This window comes from Trachemys scripta, chromosome 7 (genome assembly GCF_013100865.1).
Source record: "Trachemys scripta elegans isolate TJP31775 chromosome 7, CAS_Tse_1.0, whole genome shotgun sequence".
Taxonomy (NCBI): Eukaryota; Metazoa; Chordata; order Testudines; family Emydidae; genus Trachemys; species Trachemys scripta.
In genome coordinates this window covers 113,924,229-113,936,601 of record NC_048304.1, presented here as the reverse complement: position 1 = coordinate 113,936,601, position 12,373 = coordinate 113,924,229, and the positions used below count along the sequence as shown (strand labels likewise).

At 39.4% G+C, this 12,373-nt stretch overlaps 1 protein-coding gene across 4 annotated transcripts in view; it reads left to right on the top strand.

Annotated features, from left to right (window-relative positions):
* Positions 1-12,373, top strand: part of ATRNL1 (attractin like 1) — a 1,006,335-nt gene that overhangs the window by 322,659 nt on the left and 671,303 nt on the right. For all 4 annotated transcript variants that reach the window (XM_034775239.1, XM_034775240.1, XM_034775241.1 and 1 more), the window contains exon 18: positions 5,530-5,748. In XM_034775239.1, the coding sequence (XP_034631130.1) occupies positions 5,530-5,748 (219 nt within the window). The remainder of the gene's footprint in view (positions 1-5,529; positions 5,749-12,373) is intronic.

The window sequence follows — 12,373 nt, the reverse complement described above, 5'->3', positions numbered from 1 at the left end:
CACAATGCCCCCCATAGACACAACCAGCACCAACAATAACTCCAGACATCACTCTGAAGGCTAGAATGTCTGAGTCAGTGTAAAGCAATTAAAACAGCTACGAACATGGTTGAGAATTCTTTTTGTTTAGAATATCACCAAGTTTGATCATCACTGGGATTCAAAGTCTACTACTATCCAAGTTTTAAGTGCTCGGCTATTTTTGGCTTTTTTACACACACATCTTTACAAATTAAACCCATGTGACAGCATGGGTTTACAGCTACTACTTCATTTAATACTTTCACTGGAAACAGGAGTCAGCATTCCACTGGTAGATATTGTTATTTTGTACACTAATGTAAAAATGTGTGATGTCACACAACTCTAGTTGCATTACGTTCAATTACTGTTAATTTCATACCATAAAGGAATGCAGAAATTACAATATCTTTCTGGAGAGAGAGTAGCAGGATGGGAAGGATAAATGGGCAAAAGACTAGGGGCCTGATTTCCACATGTGCTGAGCACCCACTTTTTCAACAGAAAACAATGGGAGCTACAGGTGGTTGGCACCTCTGAAAAACAGTCTCGATGCAATTTGTGTATTTACAAATTACTTGCTTATTGCTCTTCCATAAACGTGACTTATCAGTGAATAAACTCATAATGCAACATTAGTCTGCATATAAAGTCACAATTTAAAACGAAGTTATTATTTACTAATAGAAACAAATTTTCTAAATAAAGCTTTTCTGCAAGCAATTCTCTTTAAATTTTCATAAATCAAGAAAGATTTTTACTTTAGTATCTTAGCTATCGGGACACTAGTGATTTAGAAAAAGTTTTAAAATCATTTCAAAATATGCTTCAATCTGCCATATTATGTTGCTAAAATAAATGGATTTAATGTGTTTAAGCAAATAAGGAAGTTACTTTATGTAAACAATGTACAATTGCTGTCCCTTCCAACATGGCTATGAGACAAATTTTAAACTTTTAAGAAGTGTTGGTTGTAAGTGTATTTTTGATGGAAGAGTGTTTCTTATGCCACTCTAGCAACCTCTTAATTGTATCGATTTGGCTACCACCTCTTTGAGAGGTAGATTAACCACATCAAAACAAAAATTTCTTCCATGTGGCACAGCGGTGGCTGTATTGTAGACAACAACTTGGTTAAGGCAAACAAATTTACCTCTGGCAAGAATATGAAGCCAGAATAGATTTTAAACACTTACAGTTGAAAGTCGTTGAGTTCCACAGAACCAGGATTTCAGCTGATACTTTCTGGCTTTTGTGGGATTATGTCAAGTGCTTAATGTTACTTTAATATAGTTGTGGTTTAATATGAAGAAATAATGACAGAAAACTAAGCAATGTCCTCATTTTAACTATAGATAATAAAACAAAATGATTAAAATAGACTTTAATAGACACAATATTATGCTTTTTTCAGTGTTGTTGTAGTCATGTTGATCCCAGGATATTAGAGAGACAAGGTGGATGAGGTAATATCTTTTATTGGACCAACTTCTGTTGGTTCAGGTGACCAGAAGAAGAGTTCTGTGTAGCTCAAAAGCTTGTGTCTCTCGCCAACAGAAGTTGGTCCAATAAAAACTGTTACCTCACCCACCTTGTCTCTCTAAATTATGTTGACAGATTCTTGTGAATTTTTTTAACCTTTTTTTCTAGTGATAGGAGTTGCCTTTTCTGTTAGCCATTTATTTCATTTCCTTTTGCTTTTCCTGGAAAAAGTGGCTCAAATACCTCCATACGCAGTTAATCATTTTTATTCACTCAAAGTTAATTGTCCTAATCTTATAACTGATTTCTAAATCTGTATGAATGCTTCTGCAGTTTATATAATTTAATTGTATTATTTTTTCTACTGATAAAGGATTTTTTTGTTCAGGAGGTTTGGAAAGATAATTGTGGTTCTTCTTTGAGTGATTGTATATGTCCATTACACTAAGGGTGTGTGTGTCTTGTGCACTAGTGGCCAGGGAGTTTTCCCTAGCCATATCATACCAATAGCCGGAAATCCTCTGATGTTGCTGTTGATACTGCAAGCCCATTGAGATCACAGTCCCAATCTCTGCCTCCGCCACCACCTGGTACTGCTCCACCCAGGCCTTTGGAGTACTCATACTCGGAATCTAAAGTGAGTTTACATGTCCCCTTCTTAAGGGAATCCAGGATATCCTCCAGTGATTGTTCCCGGTTTTGTAAGAGTCATCCTGACAAGAGTATGTGGAAGGATGGAGTGCCCGGTTTAGGCACAGTTGGTCTACAGTACCATACCAGCCCTATCATTGGCCCTACTATGTACTTTGGGGGATGCTTCTGGCGTCTAGATCTTCAACTGCACTACAGAAATTGATCCCTGAGAAGGGGCGTCTTCCCAACCGGTACCAATAGACTGTCCAAGTCAGGCAATTGCTACGTTACAGAAATGTAACCCTGAGGTGTGAACTTTCTTCACTGTGTTACGACAGGGACGTGGGTGGTCTGACCTAGTTTTTGGAGTGGGAGTCAGGCTTGGTCAGATACCAGGAGATTAGAGTCTGAGATATGCCAGAAAGCAGACTGAGAGTCAGGTATCAGTGTAGTGAAGGGCAGGATACCAGGAGATCAGAGTCAGGTAGTAGGAGTTGATAGCACACAGGAAGCAGCCCAAAGCAGGGGAAACCCAGTTGTATAGATAGTTTCCTGTTCTTGGCTTAAATAAAAGCAGGAAACTAGTCAAAGTTACACCAGTTAGATTCCAGGGCTGGAGTCCTCTAATTCTGGTATCTGCTAGCAGGTCACTAGGTGGTGGGTTGGAACTCCTGATGGCCAGACTCTTTGGTAGTACTGACAGGGCCTGGGACAGAGCCCAGTGAAGTGAAACAGCCCTACCAACTCGTACCCTGCATTTCAAAGGTCTTAATCCCCGACGAGGCAACGCTCCCCGACGACCATCACAGGGGTCCATCTCATGTATTAAGATAAGTGGTGCAGACTTATCCACTTCTTCAAAAGTTTTATATCAGCCATAAATAGACATGGATTAGGATGGACAGATGTTTCATTCTATAGGATAGATTATGCTCAAAACCTATCCATTTATATTCGAAGTACTCTTTGCACGATTGGCAGAGTGATTATAATGATGAGCACTATCTTACATAATTTATATATCAGTAAACTAACCCATAAGAGAACAATACGCTATACTCTGGCACTTCAGTTCAAGCCCAGTATTAAAAATCAGCATGAAATAAAATATGCTGTATATTATTTTAGCTTCCATTTTTTGCCTTTCAGTAACCTAGGAATTAAGTTTTTTTTTTTTTTTAACAGCCCATCTCAGTTGTTCTGGTTCCTATCTTGGAAGGCTGTTGCTACACTCTAATGTATGGTTGAATGGGTATGGTTTTTTGAAGGATCCTCATAACTTTTCAATCAGGATTCATGATGGGAAGGGACCAAAAGCAGGAAATAAAATTTCTAATCAAACCAAGAGGTTATTTGTAAGTTAGGGAACTAGAGGTGGAAGCCCTTGACTCTGGGCTGTGTTTTCCCCTGTTCATTCATCAAAACCAGTTTGTTGACATTCAGAGTGTAGTGTAAAGCCTATTTATTTACACAGGGTTTCACCTGATTTCCTTGGAGAAGAGCTTTGACAGGGTTTCCTTGAAAGAAAAAGTTGAGTGTATTGTGGTTGGAGAGACTTTTCTTTGTTTTTGCCATTATGTTAATTTAGTTTTAAATTGTTATTTTGTATATGTATATGCACTTAGAAGGTTTTGATAGTTGTACTTTATAAATTTAAAAATAAATGCATCTTTGTTAAACTCCTTCAGCGTAACCCTGAAAGAAGGCAATTAGCTATTTGTAGGAGGTTTGAAGGAGGGCAATTGTAGCATTTTAATATTTTTAAGATGTAAATTGTAGCGGGGGTGAAAAACAAACTGGGACTGTGAACTAAAAGTCTCCTAGCAATTTTTAATAACAGCAATGCCGCTCCCTCCCCCCCAACAAAACTGAGCAGCAGCAAGTTTCAGAGCCCAGGTCAACTGACTCAGTCTTGTGAGGCTTGCACTGCGGGGCTAAAAAGTAACAGAGAAGACATTCAGACTCAGGCTGGAGCCCAGGCTCTGAAACCCAGCAATGGAGGGGGAGAGTCTCGGAGCCTGGGCTCCGGTCCAAGCCGAACGTCCACACAGCATGAGCCCAAGTCAGTTGATGTGGTCTCTGCTGCAGGTGTTTTTTTGTGTGTGTGTAGATGTACCCATTGAGGTATTGTTTTCTTTTTTTTTTTTTTTAAATCGCCAATAACTTCAGAACATGAACTTTTATTTGTTCTCAACTGGGTATTCAACATTTGAGGAAGATTGCTTGTGGGAGACATGTTCATTTTAAATTAAATGAAAGGATGCTGTGTAGAAAAAAATTTAAAGGTAAAGATTTATAGGTAACAGCACAGTTGAATAACTCAGTTGATGACAATGTGGGGGAGAAAGAGAGATTTGATTTTTAGTACTCAAGTAAATGAAACCTGACTTGCTGTTTCAGAAAAGAGACAATAAGATGGAGCGTCATTAAAATTAAATCCAACTATGATTTGTACTTTAGGAATATTTTTTTAAATGCATATTTCATGGTATGTCTCAGAGATGATCATTAGGATTGGGCAGAGTGTTTAGTAAAAAATCCAAATATCACTACTCAATGTCATTTGGTAATTGAAGCCCAAAGTAATTTCTGGGTTTGAGTTTGAATTATTACAATTTGAATGTTCCCCTTCCTGATTTGGATCAATAACCTGATTTTGTTTTAAATTTGATTCTGTGGTTTTCCTATTCAGCCAAGACCTTGATCCTACAAACATGCATGTGCTTAACTCTACACATGTGTAGTCATTGGTGCATCAGTGTAAATGGTTGCACGATCTGGAGCAAAGTGTGCGTATAGCTCTATTGGGTATTGGTAGTGACAGCTGAAAATTAATCCTCTGCCTCTCTTTCTTTGGATCGCTGCAGTACTTCCTTTTGCTTCAGAGTTATGGAATCCTCATGTGGCTTCTATGAGCCTCTGGTTCAATGAAGTATGGGATATCCTCTTACTGTCACCCTAAGAAATAAATTAAAATAAAATCTTCTCTTGCTGCAAGGGCACCTTTTTATTATTTTTGCTGAATCCAGTTTCTTTAATCCACAGCATTTTTTTCCCTTTTATCATTATTTAGAATTTGAGGGGTTGTTTTATTGTGCAAATTATTTCTCTATTCAATTTGCTGTGGTATTGTACAGTATTTGGTTTTTGTTTTTTTTGTAATTATCTGTTTTGATAATAACCTTCATTTTGCTGCATCCCAAAATACAATTTTTAAAAAGCATTGTTACTGACCAAGCATGGAAATGTTCTTTCCAAAAGATTTTTGGAAAGTTATGAGTCTGAGAAGAGAGGGTTATAATAGAACCCATTAACCCTTTTAACCGTACTAGTAACTTAGTATAGTACACATCTTTTAAAAGTTGCATTAATATTATGTTTTGTATAATACAGCTCAAAACTGCTCTGGATTGAGGACCTGTGGGCAGTGTTTGGAACAGCCTGGATGTGGATGGTGCAATGATCCCAGTAATACAGGAAAAGGGCACTGTGTGGAAGGATCTTCAAGAGGGCCAATGAAGCTTGTTGGGGCGCACTCCAATGAAATGGTTCTTGACACTAATCTTTGTCCAAAAGAGAAAAATTATGAATGGTCTTTCATCCACTGTCCAGGTAAGAACTTCTGATTTGTGTTATATTGTTTGTCTTTTATTTTCTTTATTAGAATAGTATGTATGAGCTCTTAATGTCAAATGAGAGCTACAGTATGTAAGGTTTTGATTGCTTTTCTGTTTATATAGGTACACAAACAATACCAAAAAATATTTTAAATAACATAATTAACATTTATACAAGATTACATTTTTTACTAAATGTTATTTGTGATATCGGGGGGGAGATAGCTCAGTGGTTTGAGCATTGGCCTGCTAAACCCAGGGTTGTAAATTCAATCCTTGAGGGGGCCAGTTAGGGATCTGGGGCAAAAATCTGTCTGGGGATTGGTCCTGCTTTGAGTGGGGGTTTGGACTAGATGATCTCCTGAGGTCCCTTCCAACCCTGACATTCTATGATTCTATGAATTTACTCTGCAAGAGCCAGTTTGTTTTTCAGTTGCTGCTAAATATATAGCTTCCAAATTTTATGTGGTTACATGTGGGATATTTTTTGCAAATTTAATCAGAATTTGCAAATAATTTCCTGTCAACTTGCCCTCCGGCTTTCTAGCTCTACTACTACCTGTTGCCTACTCCTCAAGGGCTCCATGCTGGTCTTGCAGAAACAAAAAAGACCATTGGCTGTCTGGCTGCCTAAAGTCAAGAGCCATTGCAACTTCCAGTGACTAGGGGGTAGGAACTTCCTGCATTCCAGCTAGATACATGAAGATCCAGCTGGGTTGTGGAAATGTGTCACAGGGCTGCAAGATGCTTGACACTTGATGGCCCTAGGTAAATAATATATTTTTCCTAACTTAAAAGAGAATATCAAATAGCTGACTCCTAAATTTAAGATATGTTAAATAATTATAACGAGGAAATTACTCTGGTAATCCCATCCCTGCTGCTTAGAAAGCTAACAACACTGTCACCAGCACACCAGTGAAAGTGACAGGCCTCAAAAGATTTATCCTACAATAAGTATTGCTCTTTTAAGACTCAGCATGAAAAATCTCAGTTCTCAAAACAAGGGCTGCATTATTGGTAAAACTGTAACTTTTCAGCAGGTGTCCCACCACTAGTAAATCTGGAATTCTGAAATTATCTGTGATCATAGCAACATGTGCAGATATGTAGCATAAAGGGCATTGATTTTTTTTAAAGTCTTCCCCTCAAAGATTTTAAGAGAGCAGAATCTGAGTTCCGAGAGAGAGTATTGTATATTTTAGCATCCTTTCTGTTCAAAAGTGAATACAACAGACAGAGTAGAGGAATTACTGAATGTGTTGAAGTAACATCGTTAAGTTTAACACCAAGTGAAAACTGTCATGTTAACAATTAAACTAAAATTGGATGCCCCAAGACAACTAGCAACACTATCAGAAAAAATGAACCTTTTTCATATTTCCTGGAAATATGGGAGAGTGTCATTACATTTAATATAACCTTAAGTGATTTAATTCAATCTGTGGATTAAAATATGGGCACATCAATATTAACTGTTGTGATACACATTCACCCAAGCCCATATTACTGTTGATCAATTTGTACTGAATGCACAGCTTGCTTAACTAAAATAGAATTATATGTTTGTATTACTAGCTCAGGATTTGTTCTTTTTTCCATACATAACTGTATCCACTACACTTTCTGCATGAAATATTTGGGCTTCTCTCTCTGCTTTATAAGACATGAGCTTTATGTATTTAAGACCAATCCTGTGGACGTTCCTCAGTCAAAGCTCCTATTGAGAGGAAACTTGGACTAAGAAAGGATTTGGCCCTAAGTGTTCACTGGCATCGATTCTGCAATGAACATGTTAACAAAAATATTTTTTTTACTGCTGCCTTTTAACAGAAATTATTTAATATAGCATGTCCTTCTAGGAGTATTTATTTTTAACTATTTCAGGAGAATCATTGTTTAATACTGTATCTAAATTTTGTGCACAGTTGATTTTTTTTAGTCGGAAATAAATGTAATTAATCTATAACATGCAACATAGCTATATTTGAAGATTATTCTACAGTATTTATAAATAATGTTGCCTATACATTCATACATATTGCATGTAAATCATGTAGTCAATTTTTATTGTATTTGAAATTCATGTTCTCTTCATGGAATTTCTGTGACTTGATAGTATTTTTGATAAATCCCATGGATTCATATTGTTTTAAATTCATTCTCATTGTTTCTGTGTGTTTTAATTGTTAAAAGAAGTATACAAAAGGGCGTCTTTTGTTCAGATGCAGGTTAAACATCTCTAGGTAAACTAATCCTTCTCTCTGCCTGTGGGAAAGTGGCAACCTTGATGTTAATTTTGACATCCTTGTTAAGTATTTTAAGCCGTGTGTGCCACATTTCTAGTTGTGTAGCTGTTGTGATTTTTTAAAGTGGTTTTATGTGATTACGAAACTTTTCTGCGATTTCAGGTGACTAACTGCTGTGGTGTGGCCATAAAGCAGATGTCTGGTATCTTTGATTTGTCATAATCATTTCATTTTCCTTGTGACCGCTCTCCTTGTATCTGGTGGGACGATTCTGGCAAGCACATACAGGCTGTTCACTTTTGTTGGTTGTAGACATCCTGTGATGGAGCAGCAGCTGTCATTTGGCACAGAATCCAGCGCCTGTCTTTCCCACACTGCACATGTGTATTTGGCTGTCAAATAGCAAAGTGCAAGTGAGGTGACTCTTTGTATTTCTGGATTGGTTCCCCATTTGGAATTAGCAGGTTTCCGGAGTATGGTGTTCTGGGTGCTAACTTTGCCTTTTGTCTGCTCTATGTATGCCTTGAAGGAAAAGTAAGGTCTAGCATCACTCCAAGGTAGACAGGATTCCAGCAAGTGGTATCCCATTCCAGATTATGTTGAGTTGTCTATAGGCCTCACTGTTCCAAAGATGGAAGAGACTTGCTTGCATTTTTTCTGGGTTGGCACGTAGTTGGTTCTTGATGTAATACACTGAGAACCCAGACGGTGCAGATGTTAATATAGCTTTGATCTGGGTCAGATCCTTGGCTTGGGCAGCAATGTATAGGTCATCAGAATACATAAAGCATTTTGTACTGAGATAGATAAGTTTATCATTCATGTAAATGTTGAAGTGTGTTTGTAAGAGTAGGCTCCTTGTAGTAGGCTATTTTTCTGTTGCTACCTTTGACTCCGTTTCCCATATAGGTCAACATAAAAATGTCAGTTCTCTAGTAGAGATTATATGAGTTGAACGGAGTGCTGATCTTCCATCATGTTGTATATTTTAGTGCGTAGCTTTCAGTGAGTCACTGTCTTGTATGCTGCTGATAGATCAACAAACACAGCACCTATTAATGTACCCTTTTCAAAGCCATCGCCAATGTACTGAATGATGTTCAGTATCTGACTGGTTGTTAGGAGACCTAACAGTGGTCTAGAGGTGGAGGAGGAGTCGGGTATAGCGGTTGGAGTTCGAATGCTAGAGCCAGGGTTCAATACAGGGCCAGAACCACAAAGCAGGGCCACAGATGAGAACTGGAGTCAGAGTCAGGAATCAGAGCCGAGGATCAAGAAAAGTCAGACTGAGGAATCAGAGCTGAGGGTCAGAACCAGATTACCAGGAGTAAGGGAAGGCAGGAGCAGGGCTGGTTCTGAGGCAGGAGCCAGGCTGGGACCAGATGGGAACAAGACTGGCTGCAGCGTAGGATCTGGGCTGGAGCAGTAGAGGAGCGGAGCAGGGCTTGGCGAGAGACTAGCACAGGGAGGCAGGGAGTCTGTGGGCATGTGCGTTGAGCAACCAGCAAGAAACTGCTGCTGCTGAGCTTAAGAACCATCCTGCTAGCTTTCTCACCCAGTTAGGCAGCCACGCTGGCTTGTTAGGATGGCAGGATTATTGAGCAGATGCAGTTGCAGGGCCTTACTGCTGACACCAGTGCATTGCCTCATGGAATCCAGTTTCCTGTGGGATTAGGTGCTTTCAACAAATGGTGATAGGCGGTTTAAGATGAGATGCCCTTATAGTATGTAGGGGTATACATATGAAGTTCTTTGGCTCCACTGCATCCTTCACGATTTTAATCAGTTAGACTGTAGCCCCATTTGACACTGTGACTATTGCAGAGAGTCCAGCGGAGGGCAACGAAAATGATTAGGGGGCTGGGGCACATGACTTACGAGGAGAGGCTGAGGGAACTGGGGTTATTTGGTCTGCAGAAGAGAAGAGTGAGGGATTTGATAGCAGCCTTCAGCTACCTGAAGGGGGGTTCCAAAGAGGATGGATCTAGACTGTTCTCAGTGGTACCAGATGACAGAACAAGGAGTAATGGTCTCAAGTTGCAGTGCAGGAGGTCCAGGTTGGATATTAGGAAACACTGTTTTACTAGGTGGGTGGTGAATCACTGGAATGGGTTACCTAGGGAGGTGGTGGAATCTCCATCCTTAGAGGTTTTTAAGGCCCGGCTTGACAAAGCCCTGGCTGAGATGATTTAGTTGGGGTTGGTCCTGCTTTGAGCAGGGAATTGGACTAGATGACCTCCTGAGGTCTCTTCCAACCCTAATATGCTATGATTCTATTAAAGATGCCAATGATTGCCTGCATTTTGTCATGTTCAAGATTATATGGGTTAGTTAACTTGAATTGTTTGCATGGTGGTTTGTAGACAGATGAGATGAAAATGTCATCAATGTCTACAGTCAAGACTTCAATGTAATTCTTATCAGTCATAAATTTTGTGTTGATGACAAGATCAGGTTTGATGAAAATGGTGCTGCTGAATTACTTGTGTGATGTTTCAGTAGCCAAGTTCATCTTGAGTATCTTTGTTAATCTCTCTTTGTTTCTCCTGGAGACATAGCAGATCGCAGTTGTAGTCAGCACGCATTTTGGCTATAAGATCTTGTTTGGCACCTGAGAATCCTTCAACATTTTATAATAATATTGTTGGTGCCAGCCCTGATAAGGACCCTTCTGAATTTCACTGATCACTTGGTCTACATTCAGATACAGTTGTTCAGTTATGCTGGTGACTCTGTTGGTCTGCAGGCATAGACATATTCTTTGGTTATATTATGGTGGTAGATGCAGGATGTTTGTTATGAAAGAATGTTACACCCTGTGAAGTGGGGGGAGGTGGGGGAGGGAACAGTCCCAGATCTTGCCCTGTGGTGGCACAGTTTGGTTCTGCAGGCACCCCACCCTCAGTTCCATTAGGGTTCTTGGAATAATTTGCTCAAAGACCAGACTACTTAATATATAAGACCCCTTATACTTGTACTTTGTCTTTTCAAAATACAGATTCTTTGGCCTCTGAGTTCCAAACCTTGTTTACCCTTAGGTCAGGAGACTAACAACCTTCCTTCTTGAGTCCTGTCCTGTGATTAGGGCCAGCTAGCCAATTTGGAGTTAAACAAAAGAAAAGTTTAATATATTCTTAATGCTAATGAGTCATGATAAACTAGCTCTAAACAGCCACGCAATAAACTACAACAAGTGCACTCTCTGTAATAAAACAAGATTCCATTCAATTTTCCGGTTTTCACATGCTTAGAGACTTTTGTGCTGGAATTCTGCCTGAAAGTGCATATTTTTAGAAAAATTGGTTAATCAATTATGGATTTTCAGAAGAATGAAAAATACAAAACTTTTTTCCATTGGAAAGAAGGGTCATTTTGAGGGGTGGAAATACCTAAGAAACAACAGAACTTTGAAATTTCAAGCTGCATAGGTAAAAAGGTATAAGTGAACAACTTATACCTTATTAAATATGAACAAAATCTGTTTTAAAAATATTATGAAAATGTGAGACTGATGATTCACAGTAAAAACTTGTTAGCTAGCACGTAAAAATAGATGCAGTGCACATGCATACTGAGGAAGTTAACTGCACTGATACTTGGTTATAATAATTTACAGGCACAGCTGCTGAAGCAGGAGGCAATTGTAAACTCAAGAGGTTTCATAGCTTCACAGCCAAGAGTGGTGTTGGTTGTTGCACAGTAAATTGCTAAATTCCTGCTCTGCAAACCTGTTAACTCTGAAGTGAGAATCCATGTAATTTATCTATTCTATTTATGAATACCGGTCACCATAGTATCTAGATGCTGAACCCAAATAACAAAAGCAGGAGGAGTTTTGAAATGGATTTTAATTGGACTTTGCTCTTGTCAACTGAAAGTACAGCTACACTACTTAAATTCATTCACTTCCCCCCCCCTCTTTTTTTTCTCTTCTTTCTCTCTTTATCCTATTTCCTTTATTTTTTTTTTCAGTACCTATTATTAGGGGTAGAGTGATACAAAATGAGTACGTTTTATGCTGGATTCTGAAAACATTTTGATAAGGGGCTCATTGTTATCTCTTTCAGTATAGGGTTCCCATACGTCCGGTTTTTCCCGGACATGTCCGGCTTTTCGGCAATCAACCCCCCGTCTGGGGGGAATTGCCAAAAAGCCGAACATGTCCGGGAAAATGCTGGCCGGGCACTTCCCCTCCCGCGGCTGCTCTGCTCCTCCCCTGACTCTCCGGGCTCCGGCGGCGCAGGGTCCAGAGGCATGGGGGCTGCCCGAAGCCGGTAGCGCTTGGGCAGCTCGGATCTTAAACAGAGCCGAAGAGTCAGGGGAGGAGCAGAGCCTCCGGCCGCGGCGGCTCTGCTCCTCCCCTGACTCTTC